Source organism: Ruditapes philippinarum, unplaced genomic scaffold, assembly GCF_026571515.1.
Source record: "Ruditapes philippinarum isolate M1 unplaced genomic scaffold, ASM2657151v2 ctg10273_1_1_1_1, whole genome shotgun sequence".
NCBI lineage: Eukaryota > Metazoa > Mollusca > Bivalvia > Venerida > Veneridae > Ruditapes > Ruditapes philippinarum.
In genome coordinates this window covers 2,279-28,989 of record NW_026865788.1, presented here as the reverse complement: position 1 = coordinate 28,989, position 26,711 = coordinate 2,279, and the positions used below count along the sequence as shown (strand labels likewise).

General features: G+C 32.2%; 1 protein-coding gene across 1 annotated transcript; it reads left to right on the top strand.

Moving 5' to 3' along the window:
* The first annotated feature begins 1,775 nt into the window (after positions 1-1,775).
* Positions 1,776-25,065, top strand: LOC132730327 (probable cysteine desulfurase). Its single transcript, XM_060716221.1, has 17 exons — positions 1,776-1,981; positions 8,101-8,131; positions 8,443-8,559; positions 8,928-9,045; positions 9,495-9,560; positions 10,192-10,257; positions 11,024-11,205; positions 12,318-12,394; positions 12,797-12,870; positions 13,580-13,737; positions 14,292-14,496; positions 17,961-18,022; positions 18,602-18,661; positions 20,685-20,796; positions 21,335-21,382; positions 22,297-22,404; positions 24,161-25,065. The coding sequence occupies exons 1-17, from the start codon at positions 1,822-1,824 to the stop codon at positions 24,260-24,262; spliced, it is 1,746 nt and encodes a 581-aa protein (XP_060572204.1). The 5' UTR covers positions 1,776-1,821; the 3' UTR covers positions 24,263-25,065.
* The last annotated feature ends 1,646 nt before the right edge of the window (positions 25,066-26,711 follow it).

The following is a 26,711-nucleotide window of genomic DNA, read 5'->3' as shown; positions in this document are numbered from 1 at the left end:
AAAAATGCCAAATAATTGTGAGATTATTTTCCAATCTAATAGAAGTATCTTTCCCACATACTAGTGAGGGGTCAAATACATTCAAATATGTGTAAAACAATCATCATGTTAATATGCGTTTATAGGTCAATAGCTGATTGTATAAATAATCATTTCAGTCAAGTACATTTATACAGTACAACAATAATAGAACTTTTATGCATAATAAGTAATTGTAGTTATTTATAACATCATTAATTAGTCTTTGTCAATGTGCATCTCAAAAGATATTGTGGGTTAGTTATTGTTGAGGTTTTTTACAAATTCTATTTCTTTTATGTGTTGTCATTTAAAATGCCTTTGTTGAATACATATAGTTACTAGTCCTTTGTTAATTGTGTTATCAAATAAGAATTAGCTTATGTTATCTTATTATTGTTTTGTTTATGTACATTTAATGTACTGATATTTTATGTAATTGTATGCCTGAGAAGGCCCATGATTGGTAATAAAACATTATTCTATTCTATTCTATTCAACATTCCAACTGCTACGGCACGATTCTGCATCGACATTCGTGCCATGTTTTATGTTTTTTCACTTATAAAGTTAACAATGTAAAATTTAATACTCACCAGGCTCTGCACGAACATTTCGTGCCAAAATGTGTAAACCGCGCCCTGTCTCCCGCGCGAGTACATGAAACCGTATTAAATTATTTTTCTTTCCACAAATCGGTAGAAAATGACACAAAAATCACCTCTGCAAAATTTTATAAGGATCTATTGACCCGTTATAAAATAATCAAAATTTAAAAAGTGATCGGTTAGAACTTTTGTTAAGTGTATATATATTCATTAGATGGAATGATAGGCCTACGCCCTGACACGGATTTATATTGTAATATAAATCCGTGACGTTGTTCAAACCTTGGCTGGAATTATAAGTATTTGGGATAACACATTTAACATCACGGTTGTCTTACTAGATTAAGAATATACTTTCTTAGATTCCTTTTATCAAAATCATTACTGTAGCCTAAACGGCAATAGGAATGGTTTAAAGATCCTGTATGTTTTGTGATTGATATTGTTAGTGTTTGTATACCACACTTGCAAAACATTATATATGTATATAATTATGCAAATAAAACAATTTTCAAACACCGAAGAATATGTAAAATGTGTACTGCAAATATTTATGCACATTATATTTAATCAATAAATTATATGCATTCATTTCTTAATTGAAACTTTGGCTAAGAATTTATAGAAAATAAATTTCTAATCACCTCCCTTTATTTACATGAAATTTTAAATTCGGTAATATCTTTATAAATAATGCTTATTGGAACTTAAAATATTAACAAATCTTAATTTGAGCATCATATCTTTGAAATAAAACCATGAAAAAAATGTCTTACAGGATCTTTAATTCATTTTAAAAATCAGAAGAGTGTTTTTTTTTTATTTTAATTTTTTTATTTATTATTTATTTATTTATTTACTTCTTTATTTATTTATTTATTTATTTATTTATTTTTTTATTTATTTTTTATTTATTTATTTATTTATTTATTTATTTAAGAAGGGGTGATATGTTTAATTTTTTTTATTTCTAATTCATTTATTTACTTCTGTATTCATTTATTCATTATTTATTTATCTCTTTATTTATTTATTTATTTTTTATTCATTCATTCATTCATTTTTATTTATTTATTTATTTATTTTCTGTCGAACTTATTATACTGAAGTTTCGATTTTAACTAGTTATTCTGCTACATAAATCGAATGGAGATGGAACCTATTCTTCATCACGTTAATCAAGCACATCTTAAAAATGACATCCGCTAAGGATAGACAATTTTATTCTTTGCCAAAAAGAGAAGAAAATGACGAAATCCAACAACAATGTGATAAAGAATCGCTTTTACCTTATATTTTCCGTAATATCATAGGAGGTGACAAGGTCTTTAGTGGTCCATTTGGTCTGAGGAAAGGTTTGTCATATGATTTCGCGATCAGTTGCGTTGCATCACTAAACTGAAAAGGAAGTGGCTAGCCGTACGGGCCCGTACTGCTAGCCAAAAGTTCTAGCCGTACGTGAGACACATACGACTAGCCAGGACACACTGTACTGGCTAGCCGTACGGCACTTTTCAAAAATATATGGAAGGCGAAAGTGCATATTTTAGTAATTACTTAAAGCGAGGATTTTAGTCAAGAATGTTTGCTTTTTAGAGATTAATCGACGTGTTGGCTACAGTAAAGAATTTACTTTGTCATCTCAAGACGTCGAGAAAAAAATAGCGTTTGGTTGCAGTTAAATAACATCAATAGAAATAGTTTACAAAATTTTGATAATAATCCTTTTTTGTTTCATTACGTTTAATTTTTAAATTGAAAAAAAAACAACAAAAAAAAAAAAAACACCGAAAATAATTGTTGTTGGGTATGATAATTGCGCCAATTACCGACGGTATAGAAGTTTGTCCATCGTCCATTATTAAGAAAAGTTTGCATTATTAAATTATTTTTCCTTTTCACTTTTTTTTTAATATTCTTTTTATTTATTCCCCTCCGATCATTCTTTATTCGATCCATGTGCTCAATTAACAGATTGAACAATTCATCTTTCATACAAATCATAAGCATGAAAATTAAGGACGTTATAACATGCAACTTTGACACTTAATTTTATTAAGATAGATTATACAACGCTTACTCGTATTCATTTTTGTGTGTGCAAAATTGCGGAGTATCTTTATTTAAGTGAACACACTAGGACAAATGAGGAGATTTGATTAAAATCATTGTTTCAAGACACAAAATAACATATGCATTTTCGACTTCCATATAATTTTGAAAAGTGCTGTACGGCTAGCCAATACAGTGTGTCCAGGCTAGTCGTACGTGACTCACGTACGGCTAGAACTTTTGGCTAGCCCTACAGGCCCGTAAGGCTAGCCACTTCCAACTGAAAAACACGTTACTCAACTTAGAGCAAATCAGTATATGTTCTAGATTTTTTTTGATATTTGTAATTTTCAAATACTGCGAACACATATTAAAAAAATGTTTTATGTCAATTTATCTGTTATATTTAGTCAGAGACCTAAACTGATACACAGGCAGTTGGTGCGTACCTTGGATAGTAAGACTCCCACGTTTACAAATTTTTGTAAACGTTTACACGATTGCTAAGAACCGAAACGATACCGTTTAAACGGTGGCACCTCTATGTACTATACACACCATGTATTTGAGTCGCCAAATGATGTCTTGCTTTCTATTTTTAATACATGTACAAATAAAGAATGTGCAGGGCTCATCACGATTGAGTCAGCACACATTTTCTGCGTTGAGTCAGCACACATTGTATCCCCTTTTTTTACCAAAAATGTAGTATGTCATGGCAATTTTGCATGGTAATGCTGTGTGGAGGGTTGTAAACACCCATTTTCTGTTTTTGACTTTGGAATAAACCACAAGGATTGATCAAATCCATGATTTCAGGCAATTAAGATATTTTGTAAGACAATATGGTCATTTCGATTAAACAGATAAAAATATCGTAAACGTTTATGAATGAAAATTGAAACGAATCCGTTTAAACGTGTAATCGTGGGGGCCTTATTGGATAGTACACATAAATTTCCCGACAATGTTCATGTATACTAATCCTGATCCATATATTCAAAGTCTGCATGCCTTGTACCCAGCTTCGCTCAATCTTTACTACGCGAAAAGAGGTACGCATCAGGTATATCTGGGTCAGCATTTGTATGTCGGGGAAATTTAAAAAGTTAGTGCAAATAATTACTGAAAAAGCCTACCTGCAGATGTTTTGGATTAAATTTGGACCTGTAAGCGATAGTATTATAGCTGCCTTTTCTGTTTTAACTGTTTGCATGCACTGACATTAGTTTGTTATTAAGAAAAAGATCAATTTATGTTCAATATCTTCTACTTCCGGCTCGATCAAGCGATGTCCAACCTAGACAAAAGTGCATTTTCGCTTTCAAATTCCTTCTTTTGTCATACCAACTGGTCTAATATTGTACATTTTTATGCTCCCCGAAAAAATTTCGGGGGAGCATATAGTCGCCGCCTTGTCCGTCCGTCCGTCTTTCCGTCCGTCCGTCTTTCCGTCCGTCCGTCTGTCCGTCCGTCCCCTTTTCTTGTCCGGAACATAACTTTGAAACAACAAGAGGTATCAACATGAAACTTTGTAGGTAGATAGATCTCATTGAGTAGGTGTGCAGTGCACAAGAACCGTAACTCTGCCTTGCCTAATTTTTGAATTATTCCCCTTTGTTTATTTTTACACTTTGAACTTTGTCCGGGACATAGCTCTAAAAGTATAAGAGGTATCAACATGAAACTTTGTAGGTAGATAGATCTCATTGAGTAGGTGTGCAGTGCACAAGAACCATAACTCTGCCTTGCCTAATTTTTGAATTATCCCCCTTTGTTTATTTTACACTTTGAACTTTTTCCGGGACATAACTCTAAAAGTATAAGAGGTATCAACATGAAACTTTGTAGGCAGATAGATCTCATTGAGTAGGTGTGCAGTGCACAAGAACGGTAACTCTGCCTTGTCTTATTTTTGAATTATCCCCCTTTGTTTATTTTACACTTTGAACTTTGTCCGGGACATAACTCTAAAAGTATAAGAGGTATCAACATGAAACTTTGTAGGTAGATAGATCTCATTGAGAAGGTGTGCAGTGCAGAAGAACCGTAACTCTGCTTTGCCTAATTTTTGAATTATTCCCCTTTGTTTATTTTACACTTTGAAATTTGTCCGGGATGTAACTCTAAAAGTATAAAAGGTATCAACATGAATTTTGTAGTTAGATAGATCTCATTGAGTAGGTGTGCAGTGCACAAGAACCGTAACTCTGCCTTGCCTTATTTTTGAATTATTCCCCTTTGTTTATTTTACACTTTGAACTTTGTCCGGGACATAACTCTAAAAGTATAAGAGGTATCAACATGAAACTTTGTAGGTAGATAGATCTCATTGAGTAGGTGTGCAGTGCACAAGAACCGTAACTCTGCCTTGCCTACTTTTGGAGTTATTGCCCTTTGTTCATTTTGACACTTTGACTTTGTCTGGGACATTACTCTAAAATTATAAGAGATATCAACATGAAACTTTGTAGATAGATAGGTCTCATTGGGTGGAAGTGCAGTGCTTAAGAATCATTACTCTGCCTTGCCTTATTTTGAAGTAATTGCCCTTTGTTTATTTTTACTTTTTGACTTTTGTCCTGGACAATACTTTAAAACTATTAGTGATATCAACATGAAACTTTGTAGGTAGCTAGATATAATTGGATAGAATTGCAATGCTTAAAGAACCTAAACAAAGCCTGGTCTAATTTTGGAGTTATTACCCTTTGTTCATTTTTACACTTTGACTTTTACCTGGGACATAATTCTGATATCATCAGGAAACTTTTACCTGGGACATAATTCTGATATCATCAGGAAACTTTATAGATAGAAAGATCTCATTGAATAGAAGTGCAGTGCAAAAAAACATAACTCCGCTTTGCCTAATTTTGGAGTTTTTGCCCTTTGTTCATTTTTTTTATACTTTCCTGTGTCCAGAACCTTCTCGGGGAGCATCACCTGGTTCAACCGGTTCTTGTTCGAAAGAGAAATCATTTCTGCGTAGTTTGCACTTTATTTGGTGAAAATTGGTTGACAATTAACAAAGATCTGAGAGGTAACATAAGGCCTGGTGGTAGGTCCGCTGGCGAACCATTCTACCTTTACTATATAAATTTATAGTATATATATGGAAGAAATTTTTTAAAAACAGTTTTCCTTTGTTGTTTTATTGAACATAATATATTTTAAAAACATTTTGAGTGAAAGAAATATTTTTTTAGTGAAATAAAAATTATTTATAAAAATAAGTGGGCATGTATATGATCCAAGCCACACACCGACTGCCTGTGAACTCATATACATGTACTATAAAATGATATGTGTGTATGTAAATGAGGGTCCATCGCTCACGCACACTTGCACACCATCTTCGTCAATTCAAAGCCTACTTTGAAGGGCCACTCCCCTCTGCATTAGTCATCTGCAGTTGGTCCGCAGTACAAGTTCTGATCTTTTGCTCCATCCCAAGTCTTCAAATCTTCTGCCGATGCCATTTGCCTTCTCAGCGACAAGCACACTCCGAGGGGCAATGAGAAGTATAAAATGACATGAACATTTCCTATCATTTAAAGGCAGTGGCTAGTAATACAGGCCTGTACGGCATTTTGAAATTAATAACCTAAAACAATAATGAATATGCAAACAGAGATTTTGTTAAATATCATGAAAACTTTATCAATTGCAGTTAAAGATACATATTAGTTTTTGCATTTGATGAACCAAAGTTCTGTTTTCCCTCTGAAAATCACAGATTTTAACAATAATAGTTCTTGCGAATAATTATAACATTATTTAATCATTTCTATGGGCAATATAGATGTAATACAACATTTGTAATATTTTTTTATCTTGATCACTTTAAGCGGGCATCAAAATTTTCTTTTAAAGATGCAGCCCTGTTGTTTTTCACGATTGCATAAGCACGTTGTCTGGTCAATCACAGGCTTGACATACACATCATCATCCGTAAAAATTATTTAGAAAAGTAAATATTATCATTCTTTGTGAAAATGTTATTTAAGACATGCAAGCTACTGACTTTGTCATTGCATTTATTTGTTATGAAGTAAAAAAATGGGTACGGGCCTGTACAGCTAACCACTTCCTAATTTAAATTTCTAAAAGAAACGTTTCGCGAAAAGTGTCAAACACCTTTGGACTGATTTTTAGCTTGACTATTCAATAAGAATAGGTAGAGCTATTGCAGTCACCCGAGCGTCTGCGTCTGCGTCGGCGTAACCACTTATGTTAAAGTTTTTGTAATAGTTCAAATATTTTCAAAGTCCATTGACATATGGCTTTGAAACTTTGCACACTTGTTCACCATCATGACCCCAACCTATAGACAGGAGGAGGTAACTCTATCAAGCATTTTGACAGAATTATGCCCCTTTTTCGACTTAGAATTTACGTTAAAGTTTTTGTAATACCTCAAATATTTTCAAAGTCCATTGACATATGGCTTTGAAACTTTGCACATTTCTTCACCATCATGACCCCAACTTGTAGACAGGAGGAGTTAACTCTATCAAGCATTTTGACAGAATTATGCCCCTTTTTCGACTTAGAATTTATGTTAAAGTTTTTGTAATACCTCAAATATTTTCCAAGTCCATTGACATATGGCTTTGTAATTTTGCACACTTGTTCACCATCATGACCCCAACTTGTAGACAGGAGGAGGTAACTCTATCAAGCATTTTGACAGAATTATGCCCTTTTTTCGACTTAGAATTTATGTTAAAGTTTTTGTAATACCTCAAATATTTTCAAAGTTCATTGACATATGGCTTTGAAACTTTGCACACTTGTTCACCATCATTACCCCAACCTGTAAACAGGAGGAGGTAACTGTATCAAGCATCTTTTTTTACTATCAAGCACTTAGAATAGTCAAGCGTTGCTGTCCTACCGACAGCTCTTGTTGCACCAGTTGGGGCCAATTTGTTTGGGGCAGAAACATCCTGTTTGCATTTTAGCTGGAAGCATGTGTTGATTTTTGTAGAAATATGTCTGTATTACAGATCAACAAGTTTCCATTCCATTCAACAAAACCATGCTTGGTGTTTGTGTCAATAAAAAATTTACTTTTTCTTAAAGAGTAAAATGACTGTTGGCAAGCCAATTAGGCAAGCAAGGCCGATAAACACACTTAAGATCACATGCTTCATAAACTGTATTAGAGTTGCACAAAACTGGGATAATTTTTAATTTAATATATTAACATTATGGTGGAGTGGTTATAGGTAAAGGTCACTTGCTCCGCTGTAAGTTTAACCAACTTTGTTGTTGGGTTTACCCATTTTGTCTCATTCTCACTCCTTTTTTCCCCCTTAGAATATTTCATTTAGCAGTGAATGAATAATGACAATATAACTTGTTGAATTTATTTATTAATATGTTTCAATACAAGATGAGTCAATTTTTTTTTCAGCATTATACCTTGATTACACAGCATCTGGAAGGTATCATTTATTTTATTTTGTATAATGCTTAACATAATATAATGAAATTATTAAAAAGGTTTATATTAATTGGCTTGGTTTATCTATTAATCCAGTGGTTATAAGTTTGACCCCCTGCTCCTCTTCAAACAAAATTAAAGACCCTTAAAATTAAGGTTGGACGTGTATTGGTGCTCTACACAGTGCATGTAAAAGAACATCATAATTTTGTTCTATTATAAGTCATGTCTAAGGAGAAGGGTTTTAAACTGACAATAGAAGAAACCAGTTATATATATGTATTTGATTGTTTTATTTTCTAACTTTTTCAGGTCTTTAAACTTTATAGAAGATTATATACGGAATGAAGTTTTACCAGAGTATGGAAATACCCATACTACAACAAATGTTTCTTCATTGCAGACTACCCTATATAGACATGAGGCCAGGTAAATGTTTGTTTTAAAAATCACTTTTATTTCATTGAAAAAAATGTTATAATTATAAATCTCGTTATGATTAAGGTATGAATTATTAAGGTATAATAAACAGATATAGCAATGATTTGGTACAGAAATGTAGCCATGTCAGCAGATAAAGGTTTTTTACTCTGGTTCATTGACATTAAGATATTGCATATTTATCAAAGATTTATAGCTTATTTTGGATCATTCATGATGTTAAATTTTCAGAATTCATTGTGCATTTGATTGAACATATCGATAAATGTTAATACAGTTTTTCTGTTTGAAAAGTTGTTGAAGTGATTTAGAAAAGTAAAGCTTGAATGAAATTCAATTTAAGTTTTGTTTTGCAGGGATATAATCCGAAATGCAGTACATGCCAGCGAACACGATGCTGTGATATTTGTAGGCAGTGGTTCAACAGCAGCTATACATAAACTTATACATGGTCTCCATCTAGATCATAAACCTGTAAGTTGATTCAATCCTTGATACCTATTCCACACAAGGTTATTAATTCTAGATACCTATTCCACACAAGGTTATTTAAACTGTTGATTTTTTTCCACACATGGTTTTCAAATTGGAGCTTTAAGTTGAATGTTGAATGGACTTGAAATGTCACTTTTTCAAAGAAAAGTGGAGCTAATGTCATGACCCATCTTGGTAGCATTGGCCTTTGTAAATCATCTTGGTTAACTGATTGTTCAAGATGATTAACTTCAATACTAACAGTGCTTTTCCCAGTCTATTTACTATCCAGTACTGAGAAAGTTACCAGGTAGGGTATTCTGCTCCTTTGACGGCACTTGTTTATGCACTTATTTTACTCCAGCTCAATGCATGGTCTTCATCTAATTCATAATATTGTGATGTAAAAAGAAAAATGATATCTTGATATTTGCACTTACAATTTTCAGGTTGTATTGGTTGGACCATATGAACACCATTCTAACTTGCTGCCATGGAAAGAAATTGGTGCAAAGGTATGCATGGAAGTAACAGCAAATAATGAAACAAATTAGCTTTTGTTTTGTTGATAATTCTTACAAGATTTGATATATTTTTCCTTGTCATAGACGACATACAAAAATGTAATTTATTCTAGTGTAATAACAAAAAGGGAGAAACAAAATGTTATGAGTATACATACGAAAATAGTCAGTGTAACTTGACAAATCATTTGCCCCTTAAGCTAATTGATTTGAATCATTCAGGAACATTGAATACTTCATATTATATGTTGTTTAGCTAGTTCATAGAAGGTTGAAGGCCTGACCTAGCCACCATAACATGTCTGAAGAAAACCACAGCGAGTCATCTACGGTTAACTGCTCTAGAATAGTTAGAATGATTCTCTATAACCTTGATAATTTGACATAAAACCCAAACCAATGGCATTAAAAAAAAAAAAAACAACATTATATTTTATTCAAATTTATATTTAAACTTAGTTTCATGTTTTGGTTAGATAAACATCTTTGCATAGAAAGATATGACAATGTTTCTGGAGAAAAATAAGTTAAGGATGTAATGCAAGAAGCATAACATTAATGTTACAGAAATGAAGCAAATGTGTTAATAGTGTATTTTTATAGTTATATTTGTAAATTTCAGATTTTACAAGTGAAAGCAGATAAAACAGGTCTTGTTGATGTCAATCATCTAATATTATTACTGGAGGTAAGACAATAATATCATGATTAGAGGCAATACAACAATGTCTGAATCATGAAACACTCTGTCAATGAAATTTCCTGAAAGAACAATTAACTGGTAACTATATTTTAGCTGTTGAAATACATGTAGTCTAGCAAAATATGAAGTTCTTCATCTTAAAAATGTTCTAGGATGTAAATTATGAAAAAGTTTCTCTTAATGTTGAGTTATGATCATTTTCATGTGGTTTTATTTCCATTGTATTATGTTTTTAGCCCTAATTGTTTGATTTAAGTTCAGGTTCACATTATTATTAAGCAATATAATGGCTAAACATTATCAAATTCAGTATGAATGCCAACTTTGTTTCTACTATTAAAATTTTTGAGTTCTTCAGAAATGGCGAGGAGAGTTGGGGCTGGATATAATTATATAACTCATGATCCTCATTGGAATCTTGTAGAATGTAAAGAATTTTAACTCTTAAATAAATGAGCCGCGTCATGACAAAACCAACATAATGGCTTTACGACCAGCATGGATCCAGACTAGCCTGCGCATCCGCGCAGTCTGATCAGGATCCATGCTGTTCGCTATCAGTTTCCTTACTTGTTATAGACTTTGTTAGCGAACAGCATGGATCCTGATCTGGATCCATGCTGGACGCAAACCCATTATGTTGGTTTTATCGTGACACTGCTCATTAATGATGTCAAGGATTTCATATCAAAACACATTCATTTTTCTTAAGTTGTATCAATATTGTATGTGATTTATGTATATATTACAGAAATGGAAGGTAACAGGACGTCAAATGATTGGTTGTTTTAGTGCCGCGTCAAATATCACCGGAATTTTATCTGATGTGAATGCCATTACTGTTACTTTACATAAACACGGAGCTCTTGTATTCTGGGATTATGCTACTGCTGCACCTTATGTTAATATTGATATGAACCCAGTGGCAGTGAGGTTTGTCGTTATAATGTTTTATACATCTTATGATCATATCAAAATTATCCCAGTGTCCAAAAAAGTTAGATTTGGAAAATTTAAGATAATTTTATTATCCAGTAATATATATTGGACTGTATTGGTTCAAAGTGGTTTAAGATAGAAACCACTAATATTTTAAGTATCAGTCCCATGATTGAAGTATAATACTGCATGTTCTAATATGAATTTTCATCAGATAGACAAGATATTTATATTATCTATATACAAGGAAACTGTAATTTCATGAATTAATTTTAAATTTTTTGTCTCAAATAAAGGTATTGTAAAGTTTTAATAATTTAGAATGCTTTTGATAGGTTATATGACTTCTTTTATCAATTTTTCACTATATAATCTGCGTCTAGTAGCTTGTGTTTGTTGAATAAGCTGACAGCCATATAAACTGTGACATATCACCAATCAAAATTCTTTACAGCTCTTCTCATGGATGATTCAGTATTTCTATTGGTTCAGATGTCATTTAATAACTACTATACATTGTAAATATTCTTTATATATTGGCAGGGTGAAACTTACTGTCATTATTTCTAATTAGATATGTAAGATTATTAAAACATTATTGTTGGGTTGTTCAATTGTTTTCTAAATTCATATCAGTAAATGTGGTTGAAGAAAATTTATACATAAATGAGACTAAGATAATGTTGGAGCACCACACTAAAAACTATATTCCAGTATATACCAGACAAGGCACTTGAACAATTAAATGCTAAAATCTTGTCTTTTCACCCAACAGAATGAACTTTAGAATGTCTAATTCATCTCTTTCACACCAATTTATATACAATAATGAATGAAAAATGTAACAATTGGCAAAAAGCACAATATTTATTTACTTTGTGATCATGATTTCTGTAACGTGTCAATAGGTACTACTCCAACACTTTAGTGAGTTAAATCCTGTATTAATACCTGCAAGTATTAAAAGTAGGCATGTGGAAAGCTAAATATTTCAAGGTTCTTGTACAAAAATGTTTTATATAATTGTTTCCAGAATATGCTAGTAATCAGTCAATTATATTGTATTATTTTACCATCTGTTGCTTACTGATATAATTATATTACAGTGAAGACCAGCCATACATGTACAAGGATGCTGTCTTTATTTCCTGTCATAAGTTTGTTGGTGGAGTACAAACACCAGGTAACATTTAACAAATTTGATGATGTAAACTTGGTTGCTGTAACTTTTGTTGATGTAATTTTGTTTGATGTAAGTTTTGTTGATGTAAATTTTGTTGTAAGATTTGATAATTCAAATTTTGTTGATGCTAATTTTGTTTTGATGTAAATTTTGATGATTTAAGCAGCTTCTCAGAAACAGTAAGGTCAGTGTGAAAAGTTCAGCCTTTAAAACTAAAAAATTGCCAAATGACCCTTATCTTTTACATTTATGTGGTTTTAGCATAAAGAAGAACTATTAATATGGAAATTAGTTGGCTGTTATAATTTTCAGACTTTAAGGAAAAAGAGTAAAATGGTTTAAATTAGCTGTCAAATATATATTTCCATTGTTCATTGTTTTAAATTAACATTCTATTAACAGGTGTATTGATAGCTAAGAAGAAGTTGTTCCGGAACACTGTACCTGACGGTTGCGGTGGTGGATCTGTGTTCTTTGTAAGTTTGTAGATCTATACAGCTAACTCACTGAACAACTTGGGTTCTACAAAGGTGCCCATATCTGCCTGAAAATAGTTATGGATGTATATACAATGTATTCCTCTAGTAGAGTGGAATCTTAAAGTAAACAATGTCAATCAAATTGTAATCATAATTACTGACTGAATTTAAGCTATAATAGATTAATTACAATTAATGATATCAATTTTTGGCAAGGTAATCAATTACATGATGATTACAGTGTAATCATGTAATCAATTAAAAAAATCAGTGATTGCAATTATCAATTATCCTAGGGCTGATCTCTACCAGTTATAGCTGTAAAAACTAACATATGATAAAAATTGTGCTTGTGGAACTGGAAAACTATTCCAGTTGTATGCATATAAAAATACATGCATGTTTTCTTGTCCAAGACACAGGAATTAAAGTTTGGCTTATCTTTTGATAGTTCACACCCTTTTACTTTGTATACATATCAAAAAGTGAAGTGTTGGTAACCAATTTTTGGAGGGTCTAAAACCTTAAACTTGAAAACTACTCTTTCGTGAAAAAATCTGAAAACAGCATGAAATTTGGAAAATCTAGAAACAGCATTAGCCTTGATATGACATTATTTTACCATGTCATAACAAATTTGTTAGTCGTAAGTTTATATTATTTATCTTTTAAAGTTCTGCTGCTATTACTAAAATTATATATACAGGTAAGAAGAGAACAGCATCGTTACCTACAAGAACCGGAGTTGAAGGAGGAAGGGGGCACACCCGCCATTGTACAATCTATACGAGCAGGGCTTGTATTCCAGCTGAAGCAGTCTGTAACACCTGCAGTTATACTGCAGAGAGAGGAATACATGCTGAGGTATATAACTAACTTGTTATATCATGTATCTATTTCACTACTGTCATAATTTAATGAATATAGTCAAAAGAACATTTACCTCATGTGCTGTTCATTGACTGACAACATTTTAAGCAGTTAGTGCTGGTTGAATAATTTATGTGAAATCGGTTCTGAGGTTGAATGAATCAATTGCTTTGTTTTCAGTGAAAAGTTTTAACCTATGTATGTAACCAAAACCAGTATATTAGGATGTATTGATTGATGTGTTAACATTTTTTGGGCAATTTTTCTGTCCATAATTGAGTGAATGTGTAAAACTTTTTTTTAAAATATTATCAATGACAGGTAGACATTTGTGTTTAAAAACACATTATTATTTATGTATGTATTAGTACATCAAATTTGTGTAACAACTTTATTTTTCTATTATTTTCAAAATGATTGCACATTTTCTTGTATGATTGTTACAAGACTTCACTTCAAATAATACATTTACTGATAATGGTCCTTTTCTAATATATTGTAACAAAACTCCTGTTTCAATAATTCTATTGTTTTGTTTATGCTTGCAGGAAAGCGAGAGAAGTATGGAAAGACCATCCGACTTTGATAAATCTAGGGAACATGGATGCACCACGTCTTCCTATTTTCTCATTTATGGTGTACCATAAACAATCTGGCAGGTTCCTACATCATAATTATGTCAGTACATTGCTCAATGATTTGTTTGGGATCCAGGCTAGAGGAGGATGTGCATGTGCTGGTCCATACGCAATGGTAGTTTTCTATTTCATACAAGTTTCATTTCTTAAATTAAAATATTTTGAAGAAGAGAGATTGCTTGCAACTGTTTTTATCTTTAACCTGCTGTATTTTTATAATGGATTTGTCTTACTTTGGGGCGTCCTTGGCCGTGTGGTTAATGTTGTTGACTTCAAGCCATTTGCATACATGCCATATCCCCCGCCGGGGGACAAAAACCCCCGATTTTCGACCATGTCTCCCGATCTCCCGCCATGGGATCGAAATCCCCCGATTTTCAAAAATTCAACCCAAAAAAAATTAAAACATCATTTTCACCAATAAACATAATTAAACAATAGACTTAAACAACTTTTACCACTATATATGCCTGAAGTAATAATTTCCCATAAAACAGCAGGGGTCTAACGGATAATTGTATTGTTAGTTACTCCGACACAGGAATAACAAATTCCCCTTTGATAAACCTGTCAATCAGTGTCAGTATTGCAGGTGCTTAACCAATGACAGCGTCCGATACTGAATGTGTGACATATCAATTTTTGTTGGGCTATGTAACCCCGCCTTCAGTTTGTTATTTGAAGTTGATATGTGCAGATTCAGGCATCTCAAAGAATCACAGATTAGCAATGTTTGAAACTAATATTTTTTATGTAACTGTGATCTATGTTGTTGCAAAAATAATATAAACTAGCTTTGTCTCACAGTAAGCAACAAACACTGAGGAGGAATTGAAAGAGGTAAAAATCCGTTTCAATTAGATAAATAATACCTGTTTTAACACACAAAGAGCCAAAATAATTAGGTCCAATTATTATCCAGTAGCCAGTACACTCCAAAAAACCTTTACACAACCCTGCATCAATTACACAGTTTACATGTACATACAGGTATCAAGTGACGTAGTGTCTAGACTCCCTACTGCCATATAAGGCAATCGATGTGTGTTAACAAATTGAGGTGTGAAGTACATAATTGACCTGAGTAAACTGGATTAAGATTTGTGTCAGATTTTTTTTTTACTGTTTATGAAGTGTCAACGGAAAAATTTTTAAGACAGCATTTTTTTAGCTCGACTTTTCTATGAAAAGGGGAGCTATCCTACTCGCGTCGGCGTCGGCGTTGGCGTCACACCTTGGTTAAGTTTTTCGTACCACCCCACTTTATTTCAGAAGTATTACAAGTATGGCTTTGAAACTTACCATACTTGTTCACCATCATAACCTCCATCTACAGACAAGAGTACATAACTCTGTCAAGGTTTTTGACAGAATTATGGCCCTTTTTTGACTTAGAAAGTGTATTGAGCTTGGTTAAGTTTTTTGTACCACCTCACTTTATTTCAAAACCATTGGAGGTATTGCTTTGAAACTGACCATACTTGTTTACCATCACGACCTTCATCAACAGACAAGAGGACATAACTCTGTCAAGGTTTTTGACAGAATTATGCCCCTTTTTGACTTAGAAAATACATTGAATATGGGTAAAATCCACTTATTGCCTTAACCCTTTGAGATATTGCTTTGAAACTTTTAATGCTATTTCACATCATTACCCCCATCTGTACGCAAGAGAAGGTAACTCTGTCAAGGATTTGTTTTAAAAATTAAGGCCTTTTATCGACTTAGAATCTTGGTTAAGTTTTTAGTACCAGTCCACTTTTTGACTGAACTGTTTGAGATATTAATTTGAAAGTTGGAATACTTGTTTACAATCATGATTCCCAAACATGTCCAGGAGAAGGTAATTCTGTCAAAGATTTTATTTGAATTATGGCCCTTAACTGTCAATGTTTTGTATTATAGGCAAGCACTAAAAAACTTAAAAAATCTAAAAAAATTCATTCCTATCCACTTGTTCACTTTACCATAAATTATGTCATATAAACATTGCTGTAATATTCAAGGGTATCAAACAACTAGTTCACTTTAAAAATACAGAGATTCTTGTATTGCCTTTTACTGCAAAAACTTTTTTTATTGGCAAGCAATAAAAATGTCGAGCGCGCTGTCTTACGGACAGCTCTTGTTTATTTCACCTTTCTATGGCTACAAAAATTCTCCGTGAAAATGTTGATACCTTTCATTTAAAGAGAAAAATCTTGACCTTTCATTTAAAGAGAAAAAACTTTGGCGGTTAAAGTATATTTATTTTAATGACTATGAATGCATCAAATTCAAGTTATTTGTACTAAAATGATTCAATATATATCTGATATAAAAATGTATTTTATATGATATACATGCAATTAATTATATTTGTTTTACAGGGATTCTTATTTTATTTACATCATTCAAATATTTAAAGTACCTATGTTTATTTGCAATTGTTTACATATTATTCTTTCATAGTCATGTATGTTAAAACTTATCAAATGATCTTGTACAAATGTTCATTTTCATAATAAAATGGTGGAAATTTAATTAAATGTTTGCATCGTTTTAAGATTACGACTGGTTTGTGCTTGCTTAAAAATCCCCCTACTTTTGGTCCAAATCCCCTGCTTTTTAAAGCCAAATCCCCCTATCTGGGTGGCTGGAAATATGGCATGTATGCATTTGCTCCTCACAGCTGTGGGTTAGAATCCCAACTAGCTTAAAGAACATAGGTGGTTCTACTCAGGTGCCTGTTCCTGCCTGAAATAATGCATGGAAGGGCAACTGAGGTCTTCATCCACCAGTAAAGCGGGAAAGTCGCTATATGACCTATACTGTGTCGGTGTGATGTAAAACCCATTCAAACAAACAAAGTCTTACTTTGAATTTGGAACAGTCTTTTCAAATTTTGTAAGGGATATCAATATCAAAATAGAATATTGTGTTTCTATCGGTACAGTGCCTGGTCAGACTACAGGATTGATATGCAGACTGGTCTGGCTCTATACTTAGTGGAAAAAAGGTATATCACTGTAAATAGGTAATTCAATGACGTGTGAATTCCATCAGTATAGAGCCTAGTATTATTTGGTAATCATAAAATTGTGCAAAATGTAAAAAAGAATACCACGACTGTATTTAGCTTAAACAAATAATGTAAAAAACAATGTATTATTATCTGTATCATTGCTTAAAATAGCAAAAGTGGGCACCTTTTCCTGTACTTTATGATAAAATTATGGGAAATAAAACGGCTAGAACCAATATTCTATACTTTATTTTAGATAGTAAAAAAGGGAAAACATAGGGGAACAGTAGTCAGCTTAAGCTTTGGATGAATAATGCAGCTAAGGGGAATTAAAGTGTATTTTACGGAAGGATCAATTTACTGTCAAAATAGATTCTATTTAGCCATTCAATGCAAAATTGGGCATCAGTAAAATTTGTACTTTACTTAGTAAAATAACACTATAAGGGACAATATTTTTGTTAAAACAATATTGTTGTCAAATAATATAAACAGTATTAACTTTTTAAATGATATCCAGATATGGTAAAGTTGATTTAGTTTAATTGTATTGTTAACATGATTTATTACAGGACTTGTTAGGAATGGAGGAAGAGGTTAGTGAGAGATTTGAGCATCTACTGGCTGAAGACAGGTGAGAAATATGATTAAAAATTATACCTATACTACTGAATTGTAAATTTGTATTGTATTGAAATGTTTCTAGAGGTGTTTGTGGCCAATTGGTTAAGGTAGTTGACTTTTAAGCACTTGCTCCTCACCACTTAGGGTTTGAATCGGGAAAGAGACTTTGAATTCTTTCATGTGAGGAAGCTATCCAGCTAGCTGATTGAAAGTCTGTGGTTCTACTTAGGTGCCCGTTTGTGCCTGAAATAATGCACAGAGCACTTGAGGTCTTCCTCCACCAGTAAAGCTGGAAGTCGCCATATGACCTATGACCTACCTGGTGTAATGAAAAATCCAACAAACAAAAAACATGTTTCTAGGTATAAAATCATTGGCAATATTATTAAATACTTCTAAGATAAGCTCTATGTGAATTGTTATTAAAATTCAATATCTTAATGTTACAAGTATAAATAAATGAAAATTTGATCTTCATTTACTTTTAATATGACATTTTATTCTTGTGATAATATCTCAAAGGCATCTTTGGTTTATTTAAGTAATACTCTCAATGCATTTGATAATCATGTAACTTTTCTGATTACAGTCGACTGGATAGAACACATTTAAGAAGGTACAGGGAATATTCACAGAGGGAAATTCTTAGGTATAAATTTATCCTAGTTATTTTCACATAAATAGATAGAGAATATTGAATGAGTGTATTTTCAATACATAATTTATTGATTCAGTAATGAACCCATACATACACAAATATAATATTTTTTTTATCACATATCCAAAATAAGTGAAAAAGAATAATGTTTTTATTGACGCGCCACTAGTGTAATGCTAACATTAAGTGCATCTTTACATTATATTTGTATAACGCAAATGATGTCGCGTCAAAATATATGCACAACCATGCAATACCATTTATACAGAGTCGTAAAAGCATCATAAAAAAAATTTCAATACATGTATATATTTTTTTATGAAAAATGTTGGTAATGGTTTAATTAAAAAAAAAATTGTAATTCTATTTAGAAATGTGAGTCACTTTAGGCAGGATATAAGTTTGTGATTGGCCGGGTTGCACTGGTGCAAATCCGGGTTATAGTATGGTGAATGTCGGGCGGCAGGCAGGCAGGCAGGCGGGCGGGGAAAATATTTTCGTAACAGTTTTCTCAGCAACTACTTATCACAGCCTCTTGATATTTGGCATACAGCATAGACACATGGTCCCATACCGTGGGATATAATTTCAGGTCTGTCGCTCATCCACTTCCTATTTATCCACTTAGTTAAATTAGTAAGATTTTTCGACATTAATGGTCAATGGTAGGAAATTTTCGTAACAGTTTTCTCAGCAACTACTTATCACAGCCTCTTGATATTTGGCATACAGCATAGACACATGGTCCCATACCGTGGGATATAATTTCAGGTCTGTCGCTCATCCACTTCCTGTTTATCCACTTAGTTAAATTAGTAAGATTTTTCGACATTAATGGTCAATGGTAGGAAATTTTCATAACAGTTTTCTCAGCAACTACTTATCACAGCCTCTAGATATTTGGCATACAGCATAGACACATGGTCCCATACCGTGGAATATAATTTCAGGTCTGTCGCTCATCCACTTCCTGTTTATCCACTTAGTTAAATAAGTAAGATTTTTCGACATTAATGGTCAATGGTAAGAAATTTTTGTAACAGTTTTCTCAGCAACTACTCATCACAGCCTCTTGATATTTGGCATACAGCATAGACACATGGTCCCATACCCTGGGATATAATTTCAGGTCTATCTCTCATCCACTTCCTGTTTATCCACTTAGTTAAATTAGTAAGATTTTTCAACACTAATGGTCAATGGTAGGCAATTTTCGTAACAGTTTTCTCAGCAACTACTTATCACAGCCTCTTGATATTTGGCATACAGTATAGACACATGGTCCCATACAGTGGGATATAATTTCAGGTCTGTCGCTCATCCACTTCCTATTTATCCATTTAGTTAAATTAGTAAGATTTTTCGACATTAATGGTCAATGGTAGGAAATTTTTGTAACAGTTTTCTCAGCAACTACTTATCACAGCCACTTAAAATTTGGCATACAGCATAGACACATGGTCCCATACCGTGGGATTTGATTTCAGGTCTGTCACTAATCCACTTCCTGTTTATCAACTTATTTAAATAAGTTAAATTTTTCAACATTAATGGTCAATGGTAGGAAATTTTTGTAACAGTTTTCTCAGCAACTACTTATCACAGCCTCTTGATATTTGGCATGCAGCATTGACACATGGTCCCATACCGTGGGATCTGATTTCAGGTCTGTTGGTCATCTACTTCCTGTTCACATTAATGGTCAATGGTAGGAAATTTTCATAACATTTTTCTCAGAAACTACTAATCACAGCCTCTTGATATTTTGCATACAGCATTGACACATGGTCCCATACAGTGGGATTCGATTTTAGGTGTGTAGCTAATCCACTTCCTGTTTACCCACTGAATTAAATTTTCGACATTAATGGGTCAATGGTAAATTCTTTTCGTAACATCACAACCTCATATTTGGTGTACAAATGCAACCCGGCCTTTTCTGTCTTTGACCCATTTTTTTATATGTTAAATTGATTATGAGTGTGATTATATATGAGTTTTAATTACCCCTCAGGCCAGGATTTACAAGGATAAATCTTCCATATTTTCTGGATGAAGAAAGTTTAGAATATAGCCTTGAGGCTGTAAAACTGGTGGCAGAGGAAGGTTGGAAGCTTCTACCTCAGGTTGGAATATTATATTAACTACCTCCTTTCATGATTTCATCTCATAAGTTTGAATATTTCAATAATTGATACTTGCTGAATGATGTTTGCTTGTTGTTAGAAAATATGAAACTTGATGCAAATAAAAGTATGGAATATGTACAAAGGTAAAGATTGCGTAATGAAGCCTACCAAAATTCATTGATCTTTGTGCATATTCCATACTTTTATTTCCTTCAAGTTTCATATTTTCTATCATTATCTTGACAAGTTGTGAATTTGTACTGTGTGCATTGTAAATATAAAGGATTAAGTTTCCAAAATCTAGAATTATGCAGTCTTATTAAGAATGGTTGACATGTAGGCTGACTCGGGTCACTATTTGTGTCATTGATAAGACACTGTGGCTGTTATATGTATGATTTTTTGGTCATATATGTCCAGACATGACAGTAAAACTTGTATTGCAAAATTTGTATAATTTGATATGAATACATGTTGTAAACACCAATGATTTTGGATCAATACAATTTTGCTGTAATTGTATTTTTACTTTCAGTATATGTTTATTCCTGAATATGGTGAATGGAGGCAAAGAGACTTTCAGGTATAAGCTTGTTCTATTGAATTCTTCAGACTTCACTTTAAATGGAAAAGTATGGAGATATTGTCATGATCTTCTGGTTAGCATTGGTTTAACTTTTTGGATAAGTTTATGTTTACAGTAATTTTTTTCATTAAAAAACTATATCTTTGAAATTTAATATGTGGATGCACCTTGGTGAGGTCTACTTGTTGGATTGATTTTAGGGTTAAAAGGTCAAGGTCACTGTGACCTGTAATAAGTTACGGTCCATTTTCCCGGAAACTATTAAACCTTTTCACTCCAAACATGGTGTATTTGGTTACACCATATCACAAAGGAAGACCATCCGAATTATATTTTGCAGTTTTAATCATTTTTGTTTTGGTGAACATTTTGCTACATTTTTTTGGAGCAATTTGGGGTTGTGAAAAAAAGGTTATTAACTCTGGTAAAGAATTCAGGTGTGCAACAACCTTTTTTTTGTAACATGAAAAGAAACAGTAGGTAGATAATTTGCACATATTGGAAAAAGAAAGATATGTTAAGTCATACAAAAGATGCATTTTGTTTTGGCTACCTCGCTTATTTATGATTTTGTATTCTTGTTTATTGGGATTAATTGTTTTATGTTTTATACAGCTCTGACTAATATTCTTGATACAGGGACTTTTTTGTAAACTTGTCTTTGTAGTATATGTAACCTAGTGCTATTTTCAGGGCTTCCATTAAGTTCCAAAATTTGGAAGTCCGAGACTGAAGATGTCTGACATAGGAAGTCACATTATATAGGTAAAGAAGGAAAAGCATTATATTTTGGAAGTCACAAGCCAAAATCAAGTAGTAAAAGCATAATATTTTTGAAATCACAAGCCAAAATCAAGTAGTAAAATGACTCCCAAACATTCGCTAATGAATGCCCTGCTATTTTCTTATAGGTATTTAAGGATAGGAAATGGTTAGGTCATATATCATACAACAGTGGAGAAATGAGCTATAAAGTACCCCCACTTGTTAATAAAGGACCACTGCCTGATAATTACAAGGTTGGTAGTTTAAACATTTTTATTTAAGCTCGATTGCGAAACGTGTTATTCGACTTATATTAATTACTTTGAGTCTTCCTGGAACAAACCAGTACTGGTATCATGAAGAAAGTTGCTGTGACCCAATTTGGGCTTGAACCCATGATCCCTGGGTTGAGAGGCAGACACCTTAACCCTTTTTTGTACTTTTTACTTTAATTTTTAGCTCGACTATTCGAAGAATATGAGAGCTATTGTAGTCGCCCCGGCGTCGGCGTCAGCGTCCGCGTCGGCGTCTGCGTTGGTTAAAGTTTTTTGTAAAGTCAAATATCTCAATTATTACTTGAGATATTCAATTGAAACTTACAATACTTATTTATAGTAACAAGGTACATCAGATTGACAAGTTGGATAACTCTGCCTACAATATTGACAGAATTATGCCCCTTTTTAACTTAGAAATTTTGGTTAAAGTTTTTTGTAAAGTCAAATATCTCTATCAATGCTTGAGAATATTCAATTTGAAACTTTATCAATACTTATTTATAGTAACAAGGTACATCAGATTGACAAGTTTTGGATAACTCTGCCTACAACTTATTGACAGAATTATCCCCTTTTTTAACTTAGAAATTTTGTGTTAAAGTTTTTTGTAAAGTTCAAATATTCTCAATTATTGCTTGAGATAATTCAATTGAAACTTACAAAATAACTTATTTATAGTAACAAGGTGCAATCAGATTGAACAAGTTGGATAACTCTCTGCCTTTACAAATATTCAACAGAATTATGCCCTTTGGAACTTAGAAATTTTGGTTTGTTTTGTTAAAGTTTTTTTGTAAAAATCAAAATATCTCAATTTATCAGCTTGACAGAAATATTCAACTTGAAATTTAAAGATTTAAAGTCTTCAAAGATTTTTACTTGAAAATTTTAAAACATTTTTATACTGTTAGGTTTATTAAATCTCTTAAAGTGAATTAGTCTGCTGCCTGTACTTAAAGCTGCATGCCTCCATGTGAGACATAATATTTCAAGAAAATCAAACGTAAGATTTTAAAAAAAGATTCAATGTTCACATAATAATTTACATGTTATGTACGATTAATGACTGATTTTACAGTATTTATCATTATAGCTATTTTTGCATATTTTGACCTCCTTTTGGTAATTCATATGGGGTGTGATAGAAATGTTTGGTATGTTTCCTTAAGAGTGAATGGCACATGCAAGAATTTATTGCTTAACAGTTAAAAATCTTACTTAAAATAACTGCATAATATTTGTTGTTCTGGAACATTTTATTCTGTTTATTTATTATAATACTACAATGTATGTTTAATAAAAGAGACATTCTATGTTACAACTCGTTTGAGAAACTACCATAAGATAATGGAAACAACATAATTTCATCATTTATAAATTTTATAAAAAAAATATTTCATTAGATATAGCTGTATACCCCTTTACTAAGATATAGCTGTATACCCCTTAACTATTAACATGCTTAATTTCTTACATGGTCACTCACAGGTTCCTTTTTTGGAACTGCCCATTATCTGCTGTGGATGTAATAAGATAAAAAAAGATTTTAGCCAACAGTACTCAGCCTTTTCAGACATCATGATTGTGCAGGGTGACTTAGCTGTGTTCTGGTGGCAAAGGATAGCCAGTTTTGGTTCCGGTATGTTAAGGGTTAATTTCACATTTGTACATAAATAGATGGAATGTTATGATATAAGATTTATTATAATTAATGTGTATCACTTTTTTACAGGACTGTCTTCAGAAAGCAAGAGAGCTATTTTCACAGGCAGGAAAGGTAAATTATAAAGTAGTACTTAGATACAGTTTCAGGTTGAAATGTAACTTCTCATGACTTTCTTCATATCATGTATGTTATACTATGAAAAATAACACATTTCTCTCAGGGTTATGCCGGCTTGCCACGGCGACCTGGTATTACGTTAGGATTTTACTGAGAAACAACCTAAAACTCCGAATCCATCCAAAAATTTAATTGAAGCTTAGCTTCCAGCTTTCTACAAAATTTATCTATCAGGGCTAGGATCCAAAATTATTTAGCCAATCAAATTTGATCTTATATAGCGTCAAAAAACCTTCAATTTTCACGCCATTTTTAAAAAGCAGCAAGTATTGTTTTGAGCGCAAAGATATAATGATGATTAAAATGTTTGTTTTCATGGATTGTTTTCAGTAAATCATATTTACACTGACTTTTGATTTAGCGATTTCACCAGTCCTGTTTACTCTGTAGTAAGTTTTCGTTTGGTTAATTAACATAAACGACATCTGGTTCTGTGCATTTTTTTCTTTTCCTTTTTTCCGGTCATTTCATCCTTTCCGGTATTAAGTGCATGTATTTACTGGCCGGGATCCGGGATCGTATAAGATAATAGAGGAAAAAACTAATAAACTATATTTGTGTAATGAAAGGCCATTAAACGTTAAGTTTTTTTTATTGTATGTAATGAAAGTTAAATTGATTTAACTTAGGATACACATATTTAGAGCTATTTATTAACACAATCTCAATACTTATAATTATATGCCTAATTAATTGAAAAAATCAAAGACTATATTCTTGAATTGGTCAAATTCCGGGATCCCTATATGTTTTAATACGATCCCAGCTTTTCTGAAAACAATATTTTTGAACTGTCCAATTCCTGGGATCTCTTTATTTTTTAATATGATCCCGGTTTTTCTAAAAACTATATTCTTGAACTGGTCAATTTCTGGGGTCCTATTTTTAGCTCACCTGAGCATATGCTCAGGGTGAGCTTTTAGGATCACTCTTCGTCCGTCGTCTGTCGTCCGTCGTACGTTGTCCGTTCACACTTTTCAAAGACATCTCCTCTGAAACCATAAGGCAGATCATAATGAAACTTCACAGGGATGTTCCTAGTGTGAAGCCTTAACAAAGTGGTTCAAAGAATTCCATTCCATGCAGAACTCTGGTTGCCATGGCAACCAAAAGAAAAAACTTTAAACATCTTCTTCTAGATAACCCAAAGAGCTAGAGCTTAGATATTTGGCATGAAACATCTTCTAGGGGATTTTTTTAAAAAAAATTTTTTTTTTTTGGGGTTTTTTTGGGTTTTTTAAAAAAAACCCCTTTGGTTTTTTTTTTTTTTTTTTTTTTCCCCCGGGTTTTACCCCCTTTTTTTTTTTTTCCCCCCGGGGAATTTTTTGGTTTAAAAGGAAAAAAAAAATTATATTTTAAAAAAAACCAATTAAACTTAATTTTTTAAAGGTTTTTTTTTTAAATTTTTTTAAAAATTTTTTTTTTAAAACCGGGGGGCCAAAAAATTTGGGGGTTTTTTTTTTTGGGTTTTTTTTTTTAAATTTGGGTTAAAAATTTTTTTAAAACCCCTTTTGGGAAAAATTTTTTTTGGGGAAAATTCCTTTTTTTTTTTTTTTAAAAAAAAACCCCCTTTTTTAAAAAAAGGGAAAAGGGGGAAAAAAAAAATTTTTTTTTTTAAAAAAAACCCGGGGTTAGTTTTTTTTGTTTGGGGGGGTTTTTTGGGGGGTTTTGGCCCCCCCCTTTTTGGTTTAAAAAAGGAAAAAAAAACCCCCCTTTTTTTAAAAAAAATTTTTTAAAAATTTTAAATTGTTTTTAAAAACCCAAAAATTTTTTTTGGGGGGGGTTTTTTTTAAAAAAAAATTTTTTAAAAAATTTTTTTGAAAAAAAAAAAAAAAACCCCAAAAAAAAAAATTTTTTTTTTGGGAAAAACCGGGGAAAAACCCCTTTTTAAAACCCCCCCCCCCCCCTTTTTTTTTTTTAAAAACCAAAAAAAATTTTAAAAAAAAAAAAAAAAAAGGCAAACCCTTTTTAAAACCCCCTTTTTCTAAAACCCGGGGAAAAAACCCCGGGGGCCCTTTTTGGGGGCCCCTTTTTTTTCCCTTTAAAAAAAAAAAAACCCCCAAAAACCCAAATTTTTTCCTAAAATTGAAAAAAATTAAAAAATTTTTTTTTGGGGGGGAAAAAAGGCCCGGGCCCCCCCCGGGGTTTTTTTTTTTAAAAAAAAAAAAAAAAAAAATTTTTTTAAAAACCCGGGGGGAAATTTTTAAATTTTTTTTTTTTAAAAAAGGTTTTAAAAAAAGGGCCCGGGAAAACCCCCCCCCCTTTTTTTTTTAAAAAAATTTTTAGAAAAATAAAAAAATTTTTAAAAAAGGGGAAAAAAAAAAAAAAAATTTAAAAAAAAAAAATTTTTTTAAAAAAAAAAAAAAAGGGGGGCCCCCCCCCCAAAGGGGTTTTTTTTTTTAAAAAAAAAAAAACTTTTTTTTTCAAAAAAAAAAGGGCT